The 24,779-nt window shown below is 47.0% G+C and overlaps 1 protein-coding gene across 3 annotated transcripts in view; it reads right to left on the bottom strand.

The window, feature by feature from the left end:
- Positions 1–1,395: 1,395 nt before the first annotated feature.
- ADORA2A (adenosine A2a receptor) overlaps positions 1,396–24,779 on the bottom strand; it is a 35,298-nt gene continuing 11,914 nt past the window's right edge. For all 3 annotated transcript variants that reach the window (XM_027661626.1, XM_027661629.1, XM_027661628.1), the window contains 2 exons: positions 13,717–14,587; positions 1,396–7,358 (listed from right to left, as the gene is read on the bottom strand). In XM_027661626.1, the coding sequence (XP_027517427.1) occupies positions 6,398–7,358; positions 13,717–14,066 (1,311 nt within the window). In that variant the 5' untranslated portion in view covers positions 14,067–14,587 and the 3' untranslated portion in view covers positions 1,396–6,397. The remainder of the gene's footprint in view (positions 7,359–13,716; positions 14,588–24,779) is intronic.

Raw genomic sequence — 24,779 nt, 5'->3', positions numbered from 1 at the left:
TCAGGTCCACAGGGCCTCAGAAAAGGTGCTCAAAGCTCTTTAACTTCCTGAAACTTCTCCTTGAAACACATGCAGGCACTTGTGTTTAACTATGCTTAGCAGCAAAGGCTTCCTGTTTGGGGTCAGGAGTGACAAGGAGGATCCTGCAGCTGTATGAAAAGCTTTTTAGCCAAAACCATGGTCTCCCATTAGTGAGGAAAGCCCACTCTCCCCAGCCCCATCCCACTTCTCCGTTCAGAAGTGTCAGCAGCTCCCCAGTGCTGCAGTCAGCTCTTCTCTGCAGCAAAGGCCCTGCCAAGTCCAGTTGCTCCGGGTGACTGAGCCAAGGTGTGGATCTCTGAGCAGAGATTTCCAGATCAGGCCAATTGTGTTGTTAAGCTGGGAGCTCTCTCTGTTCTTCCAAGTTCTCTTTCCTAGGTACGAGCATTGTTCCCTCCGGGCTCCTGCAGACGCCCATTGTTCCCCCAGCTCCCGGCCTTTGATGCTGCGGAACAAAACGCACAGTGTTTGTGAAAGGAGGGAAAAATCAAAAACCTTTTCAATTACACAGTTGGTTGAGCAGCTTGGGCACAGCTGGCTGCAGAGCACCAGGGAGCCAGCACCTCTCCACAAACTGGGACTCCAGTGAGGAGGCCTCAAGCTCAGCTGCAAAGTGACCCAAAAGAGGGAATGACAAGTAGTTGATGGTTATCTGGTGAGCTTTAATTTCATAACCTCCCTATTGCAAGTGCTCCTGGATTGTACAGACTTTCACTAACCTCCTCGGACACACATTTAGTGGTTGCCAGTTGCAAAAAGCTGGTAGGTATTCCTGCTTTATCCTGTCAGCATTGCTCAGATTTGACTGGAGAGACACCACAGTGTCATCTAGATTCCCTGCCTCCATTTCCAGACTAATTTGGCTGGTGCCAGGCAGGGGCAACTTCAGCCTGAGCAGCATTGGCAGAACAGGGCAGAGGTCTGACACGGTGATGGTCTGAGGTGCACCAGCAGGGCCACAGGGAAGGAGGTGGGATGGCCCAGCCACAGCTGGCAAAGCTGTTTCATGGTCCAGTTTGGACCCCCCAGGCCCTGCTATGGAACACACCATTCCTGTCAGGGCAGTGGTCTGGGTGGATACAGCTCTACCTCGTGTTCCATAAGCAGCTGTGACTGATTTCCCTTGCTGCCATGATGACAGATCCCAGGATCTCAGAGATGGGAGGGGTCTTCTACTCCATTTGAGCCTGTCACCTTAATCCATGCTAACCTCTTCTGCAAAAGCACAGGCAGCACCAGGGAGAGAGCTCTCCAGAAGGATCAGTCTATGGAAAAAGCTAAGAAAATAGTAAGAAAATACTTGCACATAAAAGGGCCAGCCAGCCAGATCTGCCTCAGAAAAAGGCACTCACACTCTCTTTTACAAATATATTTTTATTATTTTAATGCTTATTAAGAAATGTAACCAAGACAGACTCCGCAGCACCAGCAGCTCCTCACTGCCCAGCAGTCTGATGACTTCACAGATATGAAAACTTCACAGATTCAAAAAAACCTTTGGTCAATTCACTTTAAATACATTTGCATGCACAGATTCTCCCACCCCCTTCCCTCCCCCCTCCCCAATGGTAACTGACAAACAGAGGCAAAAACAACACCTATATCATAAAACACTTAAATTAAAAGAGTAATTGTTTTGTAGTGACAGCATGTGCAGCAGGGTGTTCATAGTGTCTTGGTTGTCAGACCACAGAGAACTGCTCCACAGGAACACCAGCTCCTGAGAGTGGGGGAAGCAAAGGATGTTCTCAGATCAACAGGTTCTAGTCTGGATTTTAACACATCCTTGTGTGAACAGTCCCAGCAGGCAAGTAAGATGGGGAGTTACACACAACATTGCCCCAGTTTGGGGATTCTCAGTCTGTCAGGGTTATTCACCTCTCATGCAAATGAGGAACTGGTGTGATTTTAGTTACTCTTGATGTGTTTTACCATAAAGAAGGCCAAAAGCTCAGGGCTAGAAAGAAAAAAACTCCAATATGACTCAGTGCAGTTTGATACCCAAAACAAATTGGGAGAGAACTGACTTTTAGGCAGCTGAATTTAGCAGACACCACTAGAGAGTATTCTACAGTTTTGATGCATTGCAGCACCTTTGCAGCACGTTTGTCCTTCCACAGAGCATGGCTGGCTGGATTTGGGTTTAGGTAGGGCCCATGCTCATGAAGCAGAAGGGTTTTTGTTACACCTGGACGTGCTCATGCAATGGGACAATGTATCTGGAAAGGACAATCCATAAGAACCTTCTCTGCCTCAGTCAATATGGACCATACAAAGTCAACTCTCTGCACACACCAGGCAGGGTTGATCCTCTGCAGTGACCCCAGGAAAGCTGTAAGGCTGTACATCCCTTCCAGAATCCTTCCTCAGCAAGTCACACCTTGGTCTCAAGCCAGCACCATCTGTGCACTCCCCAGCATCTCCCAGCACATTCCTGCTCCCCTGAAATCATCCCGAACACCTATCCTACAAATACTCCTTCACCACCAAGATTTCCAATCCATCCTGGCCCTACAATTTCCCACATCTTAGAGACTTCTCTATATCCACCAGCATCCCCTGGAGTCTGTTTTCAAAGAATGATCAAAGGCTCAGACTATTCCATGTCACTCCAAGTCCACCTGCAGAACAAGCTTCCTGGCACCAGCTGGGATCAGTGGGAAGCCCTTTCTGTCTACAGTAACCCCAGCTGTCCCACCATGTCCAGTTGCTTCTTAGTTCAAGAGCCTGAGTTCGAGCTTGCACAGAGCTTTGAAATATCACTGATCCCAAGGGAAATCTGCAGGACACAGCTGTAAGTGCATTTATTTGCACATACAAAAAAGCAGTGCCCTATTGAGGAGAAGGCCCCAAGAAGTCTTGATAAAATTACTCCTGGCAACTGATCAAACTTTGCTTTCTCTAAAACCCAATAAAGCAAATAAACCCTGGAGCCTAAGGGTCTTCAGGGAATGGTAAAATTCATGGAATGCCATCACACCAAACAAGGCACCACATTTCTCTATGTGTCTTCAGACTTTTTTTAGTAAGAAGTTCCAGTTGAATGAAATTAGTCTCTTCTTACCCCAGCTCTTATTCTCTGGGCCCACTGCACCTTGGATTCCCAAGGAGGTCTTCTGCAGCCTCTCCTGATAGTCATCCCCTTCTTTGTCTTGGCACCACATTTGTTATCCAGGACAGCTGCATTTCATCAGCTAAACATTCTTCAGCTTCAAGAAAAGTGGGCATATGGTCCTATGCAGCTTGGAAGGCAGGTACTTCTCTCAAGAGTGGAGAACTACTAGAAGCAAAAACCGCACTTCACTGATGGGACCTACTACTTCTTTTTTTTTTTTTAAAAAAAATCCAAACCCTAAAAGCAAGAAGCCTTAAAATCATAATCTCTACGAAACAAGAAGTAAGAATTCCAAAATTCTATTCAAAAGGCTCATGCTCTCCCCAACAACTGCACCAGAAACACCTTCTGAAGGTCCATCCCAGCCATATGTTTGCCAGAAGGCTCACAACATGTGGTGAATTGCCATCCCTTCCTTCCTGTGGCTGCAGACTTCTATGCAAACCACACTGCCTCTGTACCCTCCTGCTCTTCCTCCTGCACACATCCCCCAGCCCCTTCACACACCCTTTTCATTTCATGTCTGGATCACTAATATTGAGAGGGACTGGACACACTTGGGGGCAGCTCAAGCAGCAACACAAAAGCTAATTTCAAGATATCTGGAAACTCAATAAACTCTCTTTGTGATCCAGTCAGGCAGGAAAGTTTTCCAGAGTGACAATCCTAAGTTGTCACTCAAGACAGATCAACTTGATTCCTGTGGCAGCCAAGCAAGAAGCTGCCCTAATTGAGTGTGAAGATGCTCAGGAAACAATAGAAAGCAACCAACCCACATCAGCTGAAAGTCTGATCCAATGTGGTGTAAACCATTCCTTTACAAAGCTCAATAGGAGACACTTCTGCACTCGTGTGTGTTCCAGCATGAGCGATGCTGGTATTTTCCCACACTTCCTTCCCTGCTCTGCTGCTTTGTGGACCTGATTGTTATTGACATGAATGCCGGATGTAATCTTGTGTTATTCTTAGAAACACTTCGGCTCCCAACCGAGGCCTGAAGAGAACAGCCCCCCATTTTCCTGAGTTCCTCTGCCACAGTTACAGGAGGTCAGAGCAGCCATCACACAAATAACCTACAGAAATATTCCATCAAGAAAGATCAGGAGTAATGAGATTCCAAGTCACCCTGCCGAGGAACCACCTGTGACGTCAGTCCCAGGGAAACGGCTCAGTGTTCGTAAATGGTGCTGGAGTGATAATCCACTCCTCTGACGTTAGACCATGCTGGAGGAGCTGTGCCAAGAAAGCAGCAATTCAATTAAACTGTGAAGTCTGTTGTTTTATAAACTGGTCTGTCTTTCTGCTAAGGGTTGTGGCGGCAGCCGCATCTTTTTCTCCATCTCACACTAATCTTTGTGTTAGCCCAGAGCAGCTACACACTTGAACACATCCAGCATCATAAACTACTCCCCACCTTCATGTAGGGAGACTGGCAAAAGGAAAATTCTCCTCAAATAAAACTGGTTTTTCATTTTAATTGTTCGCAATACATAAAATAAACATGGAGTAAAAACACACAAACATAACCTGCTCTTCCTCAAGTATGAAAATCCAGTTTCCCTTGGATTCTGAAATGTTATTGGACAGACATGAGGAGGAGCCACGTTTGGGGGGTATTTCTGATGTTTTTCAGCTAGAGAATAAGGTTCAGATCCCTGGAATTACCAGACTTTTAGTTTTCCAGTAGGACAGTACTGCCTGTGTCTCCAGAAGGCTGGTGGGACTGGACACAGATTATTTGTCTGAATAACAAAACCCAGACAGTTCTCAGGTAGAATTCAAGCTGATGTAGGTTTCTGCTGTCCTTGAGCTGCCAGGCTTCCTGTGACACAGAAAATTATCAGACTGCTGTGAAACACCTCTAAAACAAGCCACATCAGTGCATACACTTGCTGCAGCAGAGATTTGCCTGTTCTCTTTTACAGAGAACTGCAGTTTCTGTAGTTTTCTACAGTTTTCCAATACTACTGACACCTTTCAGCTTCTCAGAGTAGGAGCTTCTTCTAACCAGACAGGCCAGCTCTGTTGGCCTCTGTACCACAGGGACACATCAGGCTTCACAGTAAAGCACATCAGGAGAAAACTGAAATCACAGGAGAAAAGGGGTTTAAATAGAGCTCATTGGAATTCCAAAAATAAGTGGTAGGTATGTATGTGAGTTCCTCCCTATCCCCAGAAACAAGAAAAAAATCCCACAGCTTTTTGAGTGAGGATCAAAATGACCAAAATATGGAATATTAACTCCCCTCACACACATTTGGGACCACGGAAAGAATTTGCATTCTAGGAGCTCGGGAGGACAAGCACAGAGATGGGGAAAAAGCAGGCAGTGCCACCAGCCTACAGACAGGCCAGACACCGACAACTCTTCACAGCCCCACCCTGGGGACACAGCCCCCAGCCTGGCCTGCTGCTCTGCCACTGCAGCACCAAGTCCTGCTGAGAGCCCTTTTGCCAAGGGAAATCCATATTACAGACTCTGCTTTCATGATTTGCTGGACAAAGTGGAGAGCTAAGAGTTTGTATTTGCCTTTTTGCATCTGGAACACTGAGTGCTCAGGGAACTGATATGAGTTCTTGTCCATCTTTTATAACTTAAAGTAACCTTATCAAGACATGGAAAAAAACCCACTTGAGCAACTTGTTGCAGTATAAGCTTTAAAAACATGAACTGAAAACAAAATGCCATGGTTGAAGGCATCCAGGGTTCCCATCTGGTAAATTCCTTTGCTCTACCAGCAGCTCTACCAGCAGCTCCTGGCATCCTTCCTCACCAATAGATGTTACTGCTTGTTGCAGGGCCACAGTACTAAAAAGCCCCTTCCCTGTTGCTCTTTGCCGTTCAGGGAATACTTCCAGCCATGCTTCAGTTTCTGTTGGTAAAGACAGCAACACTGACACACAGCCACAGGCACACAGTGCAGCATAATGTCCTGCTATCCCTGCAGCAGCAGGGTCTCCCAGTGCTGAACTTGGAATGCCATCCTCGACCTTGGCACTGCTCATGGTGACAGGTCATTGACGGGTAACATGTCCCTCCTTCCTTAGTCCACTTCAACGGTCTCTTGGCTTTTCTCCAGTCGAGTATTTAGGATCATCCCAGCAGTCCTGGATAAGGGACCCCTTTCTCCACAGCAATCTGAATACACAGCTCTCCCCCCGCCCCCCAACCTCCCTTTCTGCCATGGCAGAGGTCACCAATGGAAAAAAAATCATTCTACCAGGAAGACTTCAAAAGTCTCATCAGGAAACATCAGCTGCAGCGAAGGCTGCTCTTTCCAGATCTGAGTAAGACACCTGGGCATCAAGTAGCTCTTCACTATGAAGCTCCCTGTTCAGGCATGCATCAGAGAGAATCCCATTTTTGCAGGAATGTAGGAGATGCCCATTTGTCTCCAGGTCCAGAGCATTTCCGTTCTGGTGCCCTTCCAAGCCAGCTTTGCATTTGTTCAAGTCCTGCTTTTCAGGATCCCTGTGGATCTCTCCATTGGTGTACACCTCTAGTGCATACTCGCTGATCCGTATGCTGGCGTTCTCTGTGTCCCCACCGTGGGTGGAAGTCCTGGAGCTGGCTGGCCCTGCCTTGAACGGCTCCTTGCGGCCCAGGATGTGCTGGCTGATGATTTTACGGAAGGTGTATCGGAACTCCCTGATTCGGTAGGCATAAATTAGAGGGTTTACAACCGAGTTAGCGTGAGACAGGATAATAGCCAGATACATCAGCCAGAGGGGAGCGTGGGCACAATCTGGGCAAAAAAGGGTAAAGCAGTTAATAATATGTAGTGGGAGCCAGCAGACTGCAAACAGCCCAACGATGATGGCTAAGGATTTGGCTGCGTGGACTTCCTTCTGCAACGTGGAGCGAGAACGTTCCCCGTGCACCATCTTGTTCTCCATCTGCTTGAGCTGTCTCCGGGCTGCCATGAAGATCTTCAAGTAGATGCCAAACATGAGAAGGAGAGGCAAGAGCACACAGGCAAAGAAGTTGTAGTAGACCATGTACTCCATGGTGACCACAGCCTCAAAGAGACAGGCCACCATACTGTTGCTGCAGTTGATGGGAGAGGACCTGTTGGAACCCAGCTCTTCGATCTGGGCACGGTTGTGCCACCCCAGCATTGGGGTCAGGCCGATGATGAAGGACAACACCCAGCAGATGGCAATGATCCCTTTGGCTCGAGAGCCAGTCACCAAGCCATTGTACCTGTAAAGCAGAGCAAATGGGAGTTACATCAGTGTTATTCCACAAGCCCCTGGCACCCACACAACCTCCCAATGGCCCAATGTTCCAGAAGACAGCGAGAAAGGCACCTGCTGTGCAGAACCCACACAGCACAGCACAGCAAGGACTCCATGGTGACACCGTCTGCTGCCTATTTCCCTCCCCTTTCCTTTAGGCAGTGAATAGTTGACAGAAAAGTGGGGAAATTGATGCAGTTTTTATCTGTGTTCCTAGTCAAGTACATAGATCTTGAATCTTGCATAACCAACAGCACTGCTCTGACCCTGGGTGATGAAGACTACTGTGGGTCTCTTGCTGAAGGCTGAGACAGTGTCTCCTTCCTGGCAAAGGAACAGCCTTTTAGCATGGAATTGCCAGGTCTGTCTTGCAGGGGATCTGCAAACCAAATAGCACAAAAGAACTCAGAGGCACAGTGCCACATGTCCACGTTCTGGTGTGCTCCAGGGAAATCCTGCTGGCTCAGCTGCAGCAGCCAGGCTGGCATTACCTTGCACAGCACCTCACTCTGCTCCACAGGGGCACTTTTGGGAAGACCAGCACCATCAACCTTCCTGAAATAACCGAGACAAGTCAGCAGTTTTCCTCACTGGCCCAGCTAAGCTGGACCCCAGGTCTTTCTCAGAAAGGGTGAATTGAAGCTGAGGACAGTGCTCTGACTATAGGTGTGCTGTGGCTGCACTGCACACACCAAAGGGACCTCAGTGGTGGAGGTATTGATATGCCTGGCTGAAGCTAGCACTCTTAACAGTAAATTCTCCAAGATCTGTTGAAAGAAACAATAAGCAGCGTGGTAAGAATCTGACAGTGCAGAGGGGACATCAGTTTGTTCAAAATATCAGCCAGTTCCCAAGGCCTCACAGGTTACTGCGAGTCCTGAGCTGACTCCACCAGTTCTTCCCTCTGAAAACGTAAATCAGGGCAGCAGTTTAACATTTCAGTGCAATTTCCTTCCCTTGGTAATGCTCGGCATGGGAAGTAGATGGCCGGATTCCCACATTGTCCAGCGTGGGTCCCACACTGTACTTGACCCCGTGTGTCTGCGATCGGACAACGGTAGCGCTGGGCTCCCAGTGTTTACCCAGTCCTCCTGCTCCCTCTGTCCCCAGGATTCTCTCAGAAAACAAACATTAAAAGAAATAATACAACAAGCCACAGAAATCTTTCCATCTCCCAATGAAATAGCTGCTCCCACAGGTTCATGCTCCTATCCCAACACAAGTTCAAGACAAGCAAGGGGAGAGGCTGCTTTTGGTGGGCTCAGTGCAGAATGGAGATCCTGAACGTGCTTTATATCCCTGCTGATGGGCCTTGGAAAAAACTGGCTCCACATGAGACCTTCCTCAGCTGCATTTCAAAATCAGAAAAGAGGGAGCGGGTCAGGGAGCCAACACACAATTCCCAGTATTCCAAATACACCAAAATGCTCCTTCCAGAAACAAGGGAGGAATTCAGCTGATTCTGAGAGAGAAAAAGGGTTTTTTCCCAGCAATTAGTGGATCCCACTCAGTGCTTAAGGGCTGCTAAGGGCACAGCATGGATGGTAGCAGGGAGCTGCTCACATTCAGGCCTCATCAACAGAGCAAAACAGCATCTGTGCTTTGAAATGTACACTCAGGGAGCCAGAGAGTGGCTGAAGACACTCGAAGCTTGGAAAAACAAAAAACAAAACAAAAAAACCCCTCAGAACCCTGCAGCCCTGGAATTAGCTACATCTTGTCCGAGGAATTTTGAAATTGTGCAGCTGTTATCCCACGACTAGAGATGTCCCTTCCCTTCCACTAAAAATATATATCACTACTGCTCCAGACAAACACCCCCCTCACTTCTCCCTCCCTCTTACCCTCTGGGGATTCCCATGCAAGAAACTTTACAAGGCTTCAGAACAGCACTTAACCCAAGCAGTTTCCAGCTGCAGTGTGTTGTGCTGGAGTGCATGTCCATCATGCCTTGCTCAGTGTCTCCAAGGGTTAAGAGAGAAAGCTCACGGCATCTGGTGACAAAGTCTGTGGCCCTGCGTTGGCCAGGTACCCACTGAGAAATGTTAATTTGTTTAGGAGAGCTTAATTTCTAGGACCCACATGAGACACCCCTGGCTGACTTGGCTGAGGTAGGATTATCAGTGGCCTAACTCACCATCACAGCATCCAATCATCCTGCTGCTTGTCTTCTAAACCTTCCTTTGGTGGACAGCACTGACATCCCGGCCAGATGGCTCTGCCATGCATGGAGCAGGTTTCAGACACCTTTACTGCATCACCCCAGAAAGCATGTGCTCAGCCTTGAGGGCTTTGATGTGAATTCCAGCAGTGCTCAATGGTGTTTAACAAATCACTACAAAACACCACTCACTGAACACACCCACTCAACATCCCACAACTCAGGCAGCGGAAGCCATCAGGGACAGGACCAAGGAGGATATTCTGTCCCTATTACAAGTATCTGGAAATGAGAGACACTGGCAATCCCAGATCACCCAGGAAATCTGTGGCAGGGCAAGAAACCAAACTGAGACCTTCTCATGCACCACCTAAACAACCCTTTCCCAAAACTCTCAGTCACAAACCCTCCTCCCCTATTGCCAGGTGCCAACTGATACCAGTGCTCATCCATGCTATAGAGACAGGGTGGGGTGGGATCCCACAGCTGGGCACAGGTGCCCACCATTATTTCTTCTGCTCTAAACAGCAGAAGCAAGAACGGTGGGCAAACACAGTTGTTCTGCTCGTGACACGATGAGCTTCCAGACTAAAACCTTGGCAACAGCGAGTTCTGCTGTAGCCCATGAAGCCACAGACAACAGGCACTGCTTTCAAAGCCATGCCCATGTTCAAATGAGAAGGGAAATTACTCTTCTCTCATATTAGGCTGAATCTGCCCATAATCTATTTAACAGGAGCACACGTAGGAAATGCCTGCCATAAAAGGTTTATGGTGACTAGGGAGAGAAATAAGTCCACATATGGCTCAAAGTGACAATAAAACATTAAATCTCTGATTCACCGTTTCAGGTGCTCGTGTATGAGCATTTCAGAAGGCAACCCTGGAGAATTCAAGCTGAAAGAGACTGTTCTCAGCACAAAGGTCCCACTCTGCATCCCGGTAGGAAAACCAGCTTCCAGCAGAGGAACAGGCCTGTGCTCCAGCACGTTACTGCAGTTGGCACTGGATGACCTGCGTGTTTCGTGCCTGAATCCAGCTCACTGAGCAAGTAGAAACCTCAGTAACCTGAGAGAACTTTTCCATTTGGCTGCGGGAAGGAAAGTTTCCCCCTCTCCTTCCCGTGCATCCGAGGCACCTGCCCTTCCCCGGGGAGAATCTTTGCACCGATGCCGGCACAGGAGCACGTGGCTGGGCACGGTGCCCGCGGAGCGTTTGCTGGCACCGCCGAGCCTGGAAAGCAGCGATTGTTCTCGGCCCCTGGCTTCACCCCGGGCTCAGACTCGCGGCCAGTTTTGTTTGGAGCCCCCGGGGGTTCGACATCCGCCAGCGCAGGTTTTCAGGTACCTGCCGCGTGAGAGACACGGCTGGGATTTTATCCCAGGGCGAACAATGGCTCCGACTCCCTGCCATGGGAGTGCTTTGCTGCCACTTGCAGAGTGTTACATTTGTATAAAGCCTGGCAGAATTCAGCAAAGTGCTTGAGAACTTTTGGAAAGTTTACCAAATTCTACACCGTGTTTTAATCACTTGAAAGGCAGAACCCACAAAACGTTCACAAGTTAGTTTTTATCTATTTTTAAATTTCACCTATAGATGTCTTTCCTCACAGCAATATTTTGAAAGAGGGTCTTTTCTCCACAGAAAAATAATTTCAAAGGTAACTCTAATTATGTACTGAGGGATACAAAACCAAGCAGCATCAGAAATCTCACTTTGCTGCCTCCTTAATACTGGCAGTTTATTTGTGTGGGAATACACACCCACATATTTGGTTACCTTCATTAGGACAAATCAGACATGAAACAGTTAAAAAGAAAATATAGGTTTGGCCCTTTTTGGTTTCACGAGAGTGAAGGAAGTCTGAGTTACTGAAGAGCGTTCATCTAATGAATATTAGGAAAACCTGGTGTTATCTTTCACGTCCTTTGAGGAGGAGAGGGGGCTTTGCCAGCTGTTAAAGGATGGGGTGAAAACAACACACCTTTAGTGGAAGAATTTTCCTTCAAATTGTTTGACACATTTTTGAGGCAAACAGATATTAGAAACAGAAAAAAAAAGAGGATGTGAGCAGCCTGAATCATATCACATTTCCCTCTTCACATAATCAGCTTTCACTTTCTCAGCATGTGTGAGGCTATAAATCTAATGTTTATTCATCCATAAATTCTTAAGGGGAAACAGAATTGACAAGTTCATTACTCCTACTGTGAAAGGACAAACCAGCAGAGGAAACAGAGGAGGAGGAGGAACCCATGGATTTACCTGTGGGTTTCTGCATCCAATCAACCCCACTGTTCCTGGGGCAGAGGAGGGTGTGCTCTGTTTTTTCAAAAACAAGATAGTGAAACCAGTATCATGCCCAGCACTGATGAAATCTGGTTTTTCTAAAAGACTCTTTACCTTGGCTGTTCCAGGAAATTACATTTTCAAGACAATATAGTTACAGTGATAGCCCAAAAAAATGGGCAGAAATCCAGATTTTTAAAATCCTTTTCCTGGCAAGTCATCCTCTAGCAATAAGAGTGCTTAAACCGTCACCAAAAGTCTTCAAAGCCAGCTCATGAGAGATGAACTCAAGACATCAGCCCTTCCCAAAATCATTTAGAGGCAGCTCCCAAGGGCTACTCTACATGTTTCCTTGCACCATTTACTATTATTTTGCTTTATAAACTGAATATCTGTTCAGTATCTAGCAGAACAGTAGAAAAGTGGACACAATCCAATTTCCAGGTAACTAATATCAACAGTTTTCTCCACAGTGGAGTTGAATAGATATGCCTTATAACCACATCAAAACTAGAGGCTGTAACAGGTGTGACTAATGGGGTTTGGAAACCAGCAATTAAAGGTAATGTTACAGCAGCACAAACTTGCTGAGAAAAGGCTTCAGGAAAGACTTTGCTGCACTGGCCCACCTGGAAAGGCAATCTCTGCAGCTCCAGGGCTCCCAGTCTGGTTTTGAATGGGAAGTTTGTGTTAATTGACATAAGTGCTGCCTGACCAAAGTATTCAGAAGAGACAAAACTAAATTGCACAGATCAACACAAGTGATTTAAGCTCAAGAGGAGTGAGGATATGCAAAAACTCAACCTGGAGAGCATAAAAAATCAGAGATTTGTTCCATTTTTGCAGCCGCATTTCTTACTCAGGAGAGGAAGGCAGTCTCTCCATTCCTGAGAGCGTGCTGCATCCTCCTAAGACAAGACAGGAAGGAAGGAGACTCCTACACTTCTCCTGCACCAGCCTCTCCAGGGGCTTCCTTTCCATCTCTTGAGCTCAGCGAATGACTCGAAATCATTGTCACAGAAATGCAAAGCTGCTTCACACCCACGGCCAGACACAGCCCACCACAACAACCTGCTCCTAGAAAACTGAACTGAGGAGCAGCCCCTGTGGGTGCGGCAAAACTTCCCCTTGTCCCAGGTCAGCCTCCCTGGTTGCACACCAATACCAGCCAGTCATAGTCAGCTTTCATGGTCTGATATGGAAACATCCTTTTCTTCCTTTAAACTCCAGAGACCACAGAATAACCACCTACAGGTCTGGGCTGGGAGAAGCCTCTGCCTTGACCTGATACATCCTTTGCTTCCAGAGGCAGTGCCTAAGCTGCTCTGAATCTTCCTAAGGCCCATTTCTTCATCACTGCTGCTTCCTCTCCCTTCACATTTAATGAGCCCTGTGAGAAACCCCATCCACGCTCCCCCAGCCCTGCTGCTACAGCTGCAAGCAGAGCTCCCCATTCTCCCCACAGGGAAGGAGACATGCCCTGACCTCACCCCCTTTCTGCCCTCCACCATCTCTTGCTTTGGCTCCCCCTTCCCACAGCAATCCTTCTGCAGCTCAGGGCACACAAGTTATTGATGCTACTGCAGGATCCTGTCTAAGTATGGAATGGCAGCTCCCAGGTAGCAGCACTGCAATGCCATGGACATGCACCATATGAGGACAAAGAAGAACTGGAAAACCAAGTGACCAGAAAATTCAGCAGCCAAGGCAGCCTTTAAGACCTAGAAAAGGGGTTTTTTCAATATACAAGAGAAAAATTTCTGATCCTCATTTAACTTTTCCTTCCTTGATTCATCTCCAGGTCTGTTGCTCTCAGGGATGTTCAGCCCTCACCACTCCCACCCCCTGGCCCCTCAGCCCAGCCCACTCTTACCTGAGGGGTATCCGGATGGCAATGATTCTGTCGATGGCGATAGCAAGGAGGCTGAAGATGGAGCTCTGAGTCAAGACCAGGACGAAGCAGGCGATGAAGAGGCAGCCATAGAAGAAGGCACAGAAGCCAGTGCTGATGGTGATGGCGAAGGGGATGGCCAGCACGCCCACGGCAATGTCAGCAGCAGCCAGGGACACCACGAAATAGTTGGTGACGTTCTGCAGGTTGCTGTTCAGGTAGACGGCCCAGCAGACCAGGATGTTGCCCAGGATGGCCAGCACGGCGATGATGAGCTCCAGGATGATGTAAGCGATGTCTGAGAGGAAGTCGTCCTGCCCATGTACTAGCATGGTGAGCACAGCCAGGCCGGTGTGAGCAGGGGCCGGGACAGCTCAGCGTTCATATCTGCAGAGCACTGAACAGCCAGGACACCGCGAAGCTGCCGGGGGTCTCACTGCCAGCCCTGCAGGCTGCTCACACACACGCTGCCCTCCCCAGAGCTCTTCCAGGGCTTTACAGTACCAGGTGTCCGGGAAAAGAGCCCAGGGCTTGCCAGCTCCAGCAAAGTGGATTAACCAGATGCAGAACAATTCAAACTCCAGCAGACAAATGGATAGGAGAGTGTCTCTGGTGGACAGACACTGCTCCCCAGGCCACAGAGTCCAGTAGGCAACAAAACACAGCAAGAGTGCTGTACTGCAACGTCACATCAGCTGTGATGCTTTGCTTCCTGTTGACAATCACACTGCTAGTCATGGCTTCATACCTACTAGCAACATCCTCTGCTTCTCTTTTTCACCTTTTCCCACTAGGACTTGAGAAATATTCTCTTCAGCTGAAGAAAACATTGAACATCTTCACTTGTAGTTTCCTTTAAAAAAAAAAAACAAACACACAAAAAATCAACACCAGCCACACACACTAAGTAATCAGCTCTATGGAGGAGATGGAGAAAGCAAAATCTCATTAAAGTGGCACAGTAAATTGATAACGGATATTAAACAGACCTAGAAGAATACATCACTGGCAAAATTCTCACATTTTGTCTATCCTGAAAGCTGCAGGGCCAAGCCCAAGTTCAGGAAGGCAGCATTTCACAGTGGTGATGAGAAACAAGGGACGTTTTGTTTTCAAGGCTACCAACTGAGCTGGCACTTCAGCAGCTGCTCAATAGCCTGCCCTGAAACACGAGAGCCCCACTAATTATGCCTTGGCAAGTGCTGAGGCTGCAGAGAGGAAAGGTGGAGGAGCCCTCTCACATACACCTGTCTCCTTCTGGTCGCAAACACCACACTGGAGCCATCACGTGCTTTGTCCCAAGAGTGAGCTGCACCAAAACACTGCTCTGCAGTGACAGGAACCCTCATTAGAGGGGGGTTGTGCTGCTGGCATGTGTGGTCACCCCTTTGTGGCCAGAACCAGCCTTGCCTTCCCGTGCACAGACACTGGAACGTGATCCGTGGCAGGGAGAAAAGCTGGAGGTTTGTCAGACTGTGACATCTTAGAGGACATTCCCAGAGACCATGAACACTCTTTGCAAGGGTCTCTTCAGTCTCCCCTCCTGCAACACCAGCATTTTTGTTCATGAGAATCTGTATCCTAGAGGCAAACCATTTATTCATTACACCTGCACTGTCCATAGCGTTTGTGGCACCCACACATCATGTAGGTTCACCATCACTCTTCACCTACAGCCCGCCAGAAACTCATCCACCAAAATACACCCCTCCCAGAAACACACTCACGGGCATGATGCCAATGCCATCTCTCAAGGATACATTCGAGTTCCTGCAGTGTCACGCACACAAACCTGGGGCTAAAGTTGGTGCTGCTTGCAAGGGAACACGGACCCAGGCAGACACATGTGGCCTGCGCGCTCACCCCCCTCACGCCTATCTCGCAGGTCACCTCGTACCTCTGCTTCGGGTATGGGTGCATTTCACCACAGTCTCAGCTAAAAATACAGCAGTGGAGAATACAGTTCCCTGAGCTTTGTGCCACAGTCAAGAGATAATTGCTTGCTGTCCTCGCCTGTCACTTGCAGAGTGGGTTGTAAACCTTATTTAGCAAGCTTAAGCAGTGATATTTTCTCATTAATTTAAGAAACAGCTACTTGAAACATCAGAGGGCTTGGAGAGAGAGATTCACAGCACTAACTGATAAATCACCCGAGCTCAGTTTTGGATGCAACGTGAACCTCCAAAAGACAAGGTTTTTGGGACCCATCCACAGGTGATCTGGCTTGGTTTCACCCAGCAGGGCTTGATGCCTTCACAGTTCACTCTGTTTTCGTCAGAAACCTAATTTCTCAGGATAAAATAAAAGGGTAAAGACAGTGATAATAAAAGAAAATATGATTAACTTGTGATTCACATCTGATCTCAGGAATATAATCTAATTTTAGACCTTTCATTGATTTAGAGCTCTATCGCTAATGCTGCATTTGAAAGGAAAGTGAATGATTCTGGTGGTTTGGACGTGCTTCAAAAACCTTGCTTTTCTCCACCTCCAGCAATCTTGTTTTTGTGTTTTGTTTGGTTTGAGTGGAAGAAATCAACAGAAGAGATTATTGTGTGATCTAGCTGTTAAGAGGAAGATAAAGATCATCCATTTAATCTTTTCTAAAGAAGAAAAACCTGTAGAAGCCTCTATATTGTCCATCTCTTTACAGCAAAAACTCCTATTTTCCACTGACTTCCTAAAGATTTGCTTCTACTTCCTTGAATTTCAGGGATGTCAGTGATATGCCCTTACATCACTCTGCAAGCATCTGATTGTCCATTACAAATCCCAACAGGTTTATTTCAAAGCAGCAATACTGAAACCTCTCCCCTCAGCCCAACTTCCAGGGAAGGGGATTAGAATTAATATAAGGTAGAAATAAAGAAGATCTGGAGGGAGAAAAAACAGAAGAGGCAGGATGAGCAATAAACAACGCTTTGTGCATGTGTGGGAGCAAGAAATGGGGGAAGAAAGACAGGAAAGAGCTGGTGTGAGAAAAAAAACAACCAAACAAGGGAAGCAGTGGGCAAAACATGCCCCTAAGAGGAAGGTGTGTGTGTCCCTCTCAGAGGCTGTGCCTAAGGGCTCTGAAGTGGGAGCAAGCTCCTGTGTCCCTCAGCATCACAGCAGCAGGGATGGGGACAGGGTAACACCCCAGCCTCTCCACTCCCCAATGTGCTCACACGTTTCCATGCAGGTCAAGCTCATGAGCAAACTCCAGTGTCAGGACAAGTTTAGAAAAATTTAACAAATTACTGGGACGTACGTGGGCCAAAACTGCTGCTATGGAAAATAAAGCCACTACAGCTCCCCCCACAAGCTCCTCTGAGATGGAGGCAGAGCTGAAGGAGCCACTGTTTGAAAGGAGGCAGCCTGAGAAATGGGCACGTTAATATGGATGCTGAGAGGATTTAAATAAAGTCCTGCTACGTTGCTCTTGCCCCTCATGTTCACAGCACATACACCTCAGTGAAGAGGATCCAAGCAAAATTACTGGGATATTCCTCCCCATTTGAGAGCTTCCTTTATTAGGATTATGAATCCATATAATCCCAGATGCATTTTGTTTAACCTGACTCAATGGCTCATCTCAAATTCATTTTCCAACAGGACACAGAGGGAAGTTACAAACCTACACTGTGGAGGTCCCACACATACTGATTGCTCAGCACAAAGACAGCTGGAATTGCCTACAGCTCTGCATGCACCCTGAAAAAGCATGATGCTGGAATCTGAAGTTTAATGACCACATCACACACTGTTTTCTGACACAACAGAGCTTTTAACCTTCTGCTTCAACGGTTTGTTTCATGGTCTGATGTTAAATTTTAATTTTCTATCTCTGAATTTGCTTAGTCCCTTGCTTCCCATCCCCCTTCACAAACAGTGGCTTGAATCTTCATCCCAAGCCCTAGTCATTTATTCCGAAGCAATCAGAATGTTATGTCCAGAAGAGGACAACATGTCCTTCCACCCTCTGCTCTCAGATGGGCCGGAAAACACAGAGTTCTGCAGAGCCAGCACATCTCAGGAGAGAAACAACCGGGGCTGAGCAGGTGTCCCAGCCACAACAAAACAACATTTTGTGTCTGCTTCAGCTCCGCTGCTTCTGAGTAGCCACTGCCATTAGAAAAACCAATTACTGGCCACACAACCCCAGCACATCAGGGGTCTCACCTGCTGCTGACACAACGTGCCACAGCCTGGGAGGTTTCACGTTCAGCCTGAACTTGCCCTCCCCACCTCCTTCCCCTCTCACAGTGTCAGCCTCTGCAGCATTCACCTGACATGATAACAGATCTCAGTTCTAGAAGTATTTGCAACTTGCTCTAAAACAAGAACAGGCTCAGCCTCTCTGCTTATACAGCTAGAAATCCACTGTACTGGGACAAAATGAAATCCAGACCACCTAGAGAAGACAACACATATCCAGAGGGAATACAAAATTTATTGTAGAATTGTCTACCTCATGAAAGACTCAAAGGCTCAGCAACCAGGTCTAACAAGACAAAATTAATTAACAATCTGCTTTACTCACTGGGGAAGTGTCTATTTAACATCTAGGCCCTTGAGGGAACAGCATGGCAAGCTTCTTGAAACTTAGGGAAAATAACCTGTATCACCCAACAGGCTGGACAGCTACAATTCGTATTTCTTCCTAAGCCCGTGTTTTATTTTGTTAATTCCTTCTTGATACCCTGGGCTATGTTCCGGCCTTTTCCCCATTATTAAATAAACCTTTTTTGTCATTCACAAACCTGTAAAGCTGGTGCTCTGTTCATTTTTAGTGACTTGGAACACTCTGTTCTCTCTCATATTTCACCCCCCAATGAAAAACTGCTCCTTGAAAATTCAATAAAGCATCTGAACAGCACGTTCCCATGAAGCAATTCACCACCAGAGCCTAAGCAAGCTTTTGTTTGGCATCTCCAGTTGGCTTTGGACTAAGATGTTGCCACTTTTATCTCCTGAGTGCCAAAATCATCAAGTTGAGCCTGTGGCCACTGCTTGATTCAAATCACCCACCTCAAACAGGCTCTTGGCCCCTCTAGGCTGAGTTTGTCCTGCTTTTGGACACCCACTCTCGGTCACGCTGGTGCAGAGCAGACTCACCCTCTGCACCCATGCCAGGCTGACAATGTCTGTGACACTTCAGTTTGACAGCTACTCTCATATTAGCAAAATCTCCAGACCATCAGCAGCCCTTAGGGCACCCAGGGCTGCCTGTGGGCACCTAGGTGACAGGTTGCAGCTTCCATGGGCTCCAGAGGGAATCGGTTTCTTTGTCTGCTCTAGGATGGGGTAAGAGGCAGCTCACAGGGGCCATGGTTTATGTTCATCAAGGCTCATTCCACAGATCACAATCTAGCATCTCCTTTTGACAACATGACCCTTCCCAGGTACCAGCCACATGCAGATTACCTAATTCCCTCAGGGAAAATCCTTGAATTCACACATGGCTGGTAAGCAGAGAAATTGGTGTGGCTAAATCATTTGTTTCCTACTTTTCAAAGCCTGGAGGGGGAGATGCTTGTCAGTTTTTATCCTCTCTTTGAAACTCCTTCAGCTCAAAGAGAATCTCCCTATCTTTTAAATCAAAGACTCCAAGAAATCTCAGTCTCTCCCCATCACTTCAGAGGATCAAGTCACAATAAATGAGCCCATGTGCTCACAGGCAGTACACAAATTTGCAAAACAACTGGGGCTGTAAAACAATGAAAACAGGTGTCCTTTGGGGAGAACCTCGGGGAAGGCAGCAGGAGCACTTCTCTGTGTTGCTCAAGGGTTTCCTTTCTGAAGTTTGGTATTTTTATGAATATTTCAGGTAGAGCAGCTTCTCTGTCCCCCTGATTGCTGACACACAGCCCGAGTGCTTGGAGCTGTCAGAGAGCACCCTCACAGCCCTGCCTCCCTTTCAGGGGAGTTGTGGCTGGGTGGGGCAGGAAAGAGGAGGAAGGAGGCATCACCCATCTAACCAAGACATACATTTTCTGATTCCCCTATTTTCTTTATTATTGGCTGCTGGCTAAATGATCTTTTAGGTCATCTGCTTACAGTAATAGGAGGAAATTAAATATTAATAATAGACTATTTCCCTCTAGACTGCTCTTTGTTAACAAAGGATACAAGTGAAACAAAGCAGGCAAAATTATCAGCACACCATGGTCTTGGTTTTCAGGTACCTGGAGCACTTGCACTTTCCCTCAGCCTTCCCTGGAGTTACAGATGCCCAGTGCCCTTCCACACCTGCCTGTGTGGACACCCATCCAAGTGCAGAACACAGGGATGTGTGGAAATCCCTGTTCTATCAAGGGGCTCTGCATGGCAGTCTGACCCTTCCAGAGGACTGTGCCAGACTTTATGCAAAATATCACCTGAGCCACTGATGCTCTGACTACAGAAGTGCAGGGCCAAGGATTTTTGGACAGGCACAGAGTTTGTCTCCACTTGAAGTCTTCCTCCAGTGTAAACCGTACAGTGAGGTAACAAGCTTTCTGGATTGGCTTTGCAAATTCTCCTGAAATACTGAGTACAGTGAGGGCTTCAGCTCTGCTAAACTTGGTGTCATCTCCTCTTACAGGAAAGTAACAGCTCTCCAAGACTTACAGCCTCCCCTCTGTGTACTTGTGAAAGGCAGAAGGAATGGCTCTTCAGAGATCTGTACTGTCTCTGATCTTCATTTGTCAGCTCAGAAATGGGGAAGAGGGGCAACAATTCTGCTTTACATTTCCATCCCTGCTGCAGTCCAGGCTAAAAAAGGAGGCTGCACTCCCAGCAGGAACATGCATTGTGAATCTGGGGGTAAAGTCTTCACTGACCAGGGGATTAACAGAGACACCCTCATTGCTGCACCAGTGACAGAAACAAAAACAGTAATAAAATCACACCCTGCAGGCCTGTCCTGTGTCTCTCTTCTCCTCCTGTTTATGCCCCATAAAAACAATGAAAAAAAATCAAAAATGTCCCAAAAGTGACACCCCACTGGACAACAAGCAATGGCCATAACATAGATGGGCTGGCTACTAGGGATGGCTAATCCAAAACCAATATTGCAGCTTTGCCTCCTGCCCTCCAAGTGATAGAAGTAGATTAATTTTTATTGCAGTAGCGGAAGACCAGAACAGAATGCATTTGACCATTTTTTTTCCTAAGTGGATGTTATAAATGTTTAAAAGCAACAAAAACCTCACAGTAATTATTCCCATTCTAATGGTCACAAAAAGCCGGGGGGGGGCCACAACTAAGTAAGGCTGAATGACCAGCAGTTAAATAAGCCAGATCAAACCAACAAACAGAAGGGAAAACACTCCCCTGTGCTCACTAAAGTCTCACTGGGCAGCAAGCAACATGATATATTGCCAAAAGGCACCGAAACGTGTTGGATTTTTGAGCAAACTACTTTTTATTCAGGATTGCTGACGTTGATTTACTTGTGGTGGCATTTGTAAAAAATTTAAAAAAAAAAATCAAGCATTTGGATAAGTTTTCATAAGACAGATAAGTGAAAAAAGCATAATTAAAACCATGTACCATGGCCAGCAACAAGTTATTACTGCCAATATCATCCACAATGTCTCCAAGGAGCAGTTTTCCTTTCCTGTGTGAGGGAAGAACTCAAAGCAAACTTTGCCTCCCCATAGCCCTACTAAAGCCAGCTGTGTTCATACATAAGGAGCATTTCCTTCAAGAACAAAATAAGAGAAATGAGGAAATAGAATATCAAGAAGAGGTGACTGAGGAATTACAGGCAAGGGAAGAGTTTACTCTGAAAATATTTATTGTATTGCTAATGTATCCATTCTGGTCTGTTTTAAAATAATTGAGTAGACTTCTCTCCAGATGTGACTTTGCCTCTCATTTCTATGTGAATTTTCCAGGAAGGCAGTTGAGAATTGGGTACATCTGTTTGTTTTCCTGCATTTTTATCCAGTTGTTCCCAAACCCTATTTGCCTTCTCTAATTACAGGTTTGTCTCCACCAGGCCCTGTGATCCCTGCTCCCTCTCTCGAGCACTGTCCTTCTGCAGGTTGCCAGTAGTGTTTGCATGAACTCTGATGGTGGAACAAAAACTCTCCCCAGTGCAGGGAGAGCTGCTGTACTGGGCCAACCAACATCCTGCAGCAGAAGGAACGTAACTCTTTCCATCTCTCTCTGTGTAACTTAAAATGATTCCCAAGCTGTCCTTCCCTATCCTGATGAAGGCACTGTACAACTTGAACAGAAAATGAGTGAATTCTACCTGCCTCTGAGCCAAAGCAAAGCTGTCTCACTGCATTAGCTCACCCAGGGCTCACCCACTGACCCCTCTGAGCAGGGGTTGTTCTGAGGACCCACCGTGAAGCTCCCGTTACCACCCAAGCAGTTTGACTCACACCCACCCACAGGCACCAGTCAGGCCTCCACTGGGTTGCTACCACAGTTCATCTCATCCTTCCTCCCCGACTTGCTGCCTTCTTTGATCAGTTTAAGCAGTGACACAGCTCAGCCCGAGCTCCACAGAGCCCATCCCACAGAGCCCACCCAAACACCCCAGTGCTCCCCCACCCTCTGCCCCTCTCTGCCCAGTGACTGCTGTTTGCTCTGTAGGGCTGTTCACTGCTGGCTCAGCCACAGAGATCGGCCCTGTGCTCCCTGTGCCTTGTAGAACAGGTTGATTTTTCAGCCAGCACAAGAGCCCTGTTTTCTCCCATGTCCCAGAGGGTGCCCTGGCCCCTTTTGCACCCCCATGCTGGGCACCAGCACCTTTTACACAACTCACTTCACATGTTTGTCAATCAGCTGCCAGTGAAAAAGGATTTAGACAGTGACAATGCTGGTGGGGTGTGTGCTCATCCCAAAAGCAGGCAAAAGCCACAATAACAAATCTTCTGCCTCCTTAGCTTGTTTCCATTTTTTCAGATACTTATCCTGACTTGCTCACGTTTATTTGCTCAGTGTCATGCCTCATCATTCTGTTAGTGTTTCTGTCTCAGTCTCAAAACTATTTAAGACATTTTTAGGAGTCTGCCACCCTCTGTGGATAAGGAGGAGTTGATGCTCTGATGATGCCTTGAGGCCACATGCCCTTCCTTTGACACTCCCTCTTCTCTTTGCTATAGCTTGCACCACACTGCTGTCACTCTTGGGAGGTGACTTGCACTTTCACTATCACAAGAAGCCATACCAACACAAGCCTTTTTAGAGGTACCCAAAGGGACTTCTTTTTTGCCCCTAAGTCTATGATTATAACCCAATTTATTAAGAACTCTCCAGTGTCACTGCTTAGTGATCCCAGAGCTGGTGTTTAGCTGGTGCTCTGAGGACTCGAAGTCTTTCTTCATTTCCTAAGTCCTTGTGCTGTGGTAAGAGCACATCCGCTGCAGTGACAGCCTGGTACCTCTCCCTGCTTCCTGCTCCAGCAGCTGCAGCTCTGAGGGAATGACATTCCTCATCATTGGTGTCTCTCCTACATCAAACCACCACACTGGAGAACCAGCAGCCATTCACAAATCACTTCAGAAAACATTTTACTGGACTTGCCAGCAGAGACACCTCCACCACCCTCAGGAAGTGGCCCTTCTGTCCTATGAAAACTTCAGATATTTTACAGTTTCTGCACAACAAGACATCAAAAAAAGCTCCAGCTGTAAAGAAACCTGCAGTTGTTTCTCAAATGCGTGACAACCACAACCCTCACACCTTGCCAAACAAGGATAAGCCAAAACAGACTCCCAAGACAAATTCCTTAGGGATCGTGGCCTTTGACTCCAAACTCAAAAGATGTTAGTCAAGCAGAGATGGATCCCAGGGAGATGCCCAGAACAGTTTCTCCCAAGTGGACTGTGTCCACCTCTTTTCTGCTGTAATCATACAGCTGGGCTGTGCTGTGGCTATGGGGGGGAAGATTCCCCTTTAGGAATTATGTGAGAAAGTTAAAAAAAACCTGCCAATGAATCCTCTTTCCAGTCTTCAGCCCATGAATACACCTTCTTACCTTTCTATATCCTGCAAGTCCTGGCACCATTCAACTGTATCAGAGAAAAAAAATCTCATAACTCCATCAAATCCCCAGAATCCTCTATGCCTACCCATGTTATAGCCCTAAATGAATCAAAATGGTCAAGCAGAGTTTGGATCAACATTTCACAAGACCCAGGATGACATAAATGAAAACATTAATGTTTCTTAGGTGTTTGACAAAGTTAGGTGCCTCAGTTTTAACAGGTTCAGCTACAGAGGCCTGATTTTTGGGACTGTCAGAAATAGTTCCAGACTCTCCCTGACTAGGTGGCCATTACCACATGTCATTTTTTGCCAAAATCCAGGCTGCAGAACATTTTTAAAAGTCAGCATGCTTCCCCAGAGATGCTCCAGGAGCTGTAATGGTGCTGGTGCCAGCCCAGGTCAGTGTGATGTGATTTTCCATGGTCCCATTGAACCTGGGCACTGATCTGTGGATCGGACGTCTGTGGAAACTCTAATTATTCAAACCAATTTCAATCACGTGCCTCTCTTCTGAAGATCTTATTAAAAAGCCACATACCTCTTAGCTGTCTTTTATCCTGGGGAATGTTTCCTATGGAAAATCCCAGTCTGTGCCCAAGTATTTGGATCTCATACTGAAACCAAAGCTGTTACCACCACAGAACATGGTATTTAACAGCCTACTTCCTTTAACTCCTTAACCTCAACAAGTGATTCATACTAGGACCTGACAATCCTATTCTGGGGAAAACTCAATAACCAAAACAATAGGTCAGTTTGCAGAGGACTTTCCCAGTACACGAAGGGGGATCTGGGTAACAGAGCAACATTACAGAGTAGGCAAAGAGAGCAGAGACAATTCTGCTGCCCTAGTAAGAAAAAAAAAGGAGGGGAAAAAAGGGAAGACAAGAAGCAAAAGGAGAACACAAACTCAAAGCAATGTATCTCCAACAAAGCAAAACTAGGAGAAAAATGGAGGAGACTGAGGTCTTGGAGAGCTGCTGAACAAGGGGCCACAACTGTCACTGCGAGCATCACCTGGGACAAACACAGGGGACAGGGAGCCAGGGAATGCCAGGGGACAGGGAGCCAGGGAA

This window comes from Corapipo altera, unplaced genomic scaffold, assembly GCF_003945725.1.
Source record: "Corapipo altera isolate COAL_440 unplaced genomic scaffold, ASM394572v1 150, whole genome shotgun sequence".
Lineage (NCBI taxonomy): Eukaryota > Metazoa > Chordata > Aves > Passeriformes > Pipridae > Corapipo > Corapipo altera.
The sequence above is the reverse complement of the archived record's forward strand: the minus strand, read 5'-3'. Positions and strand labels throughout refer to the sequence as shown.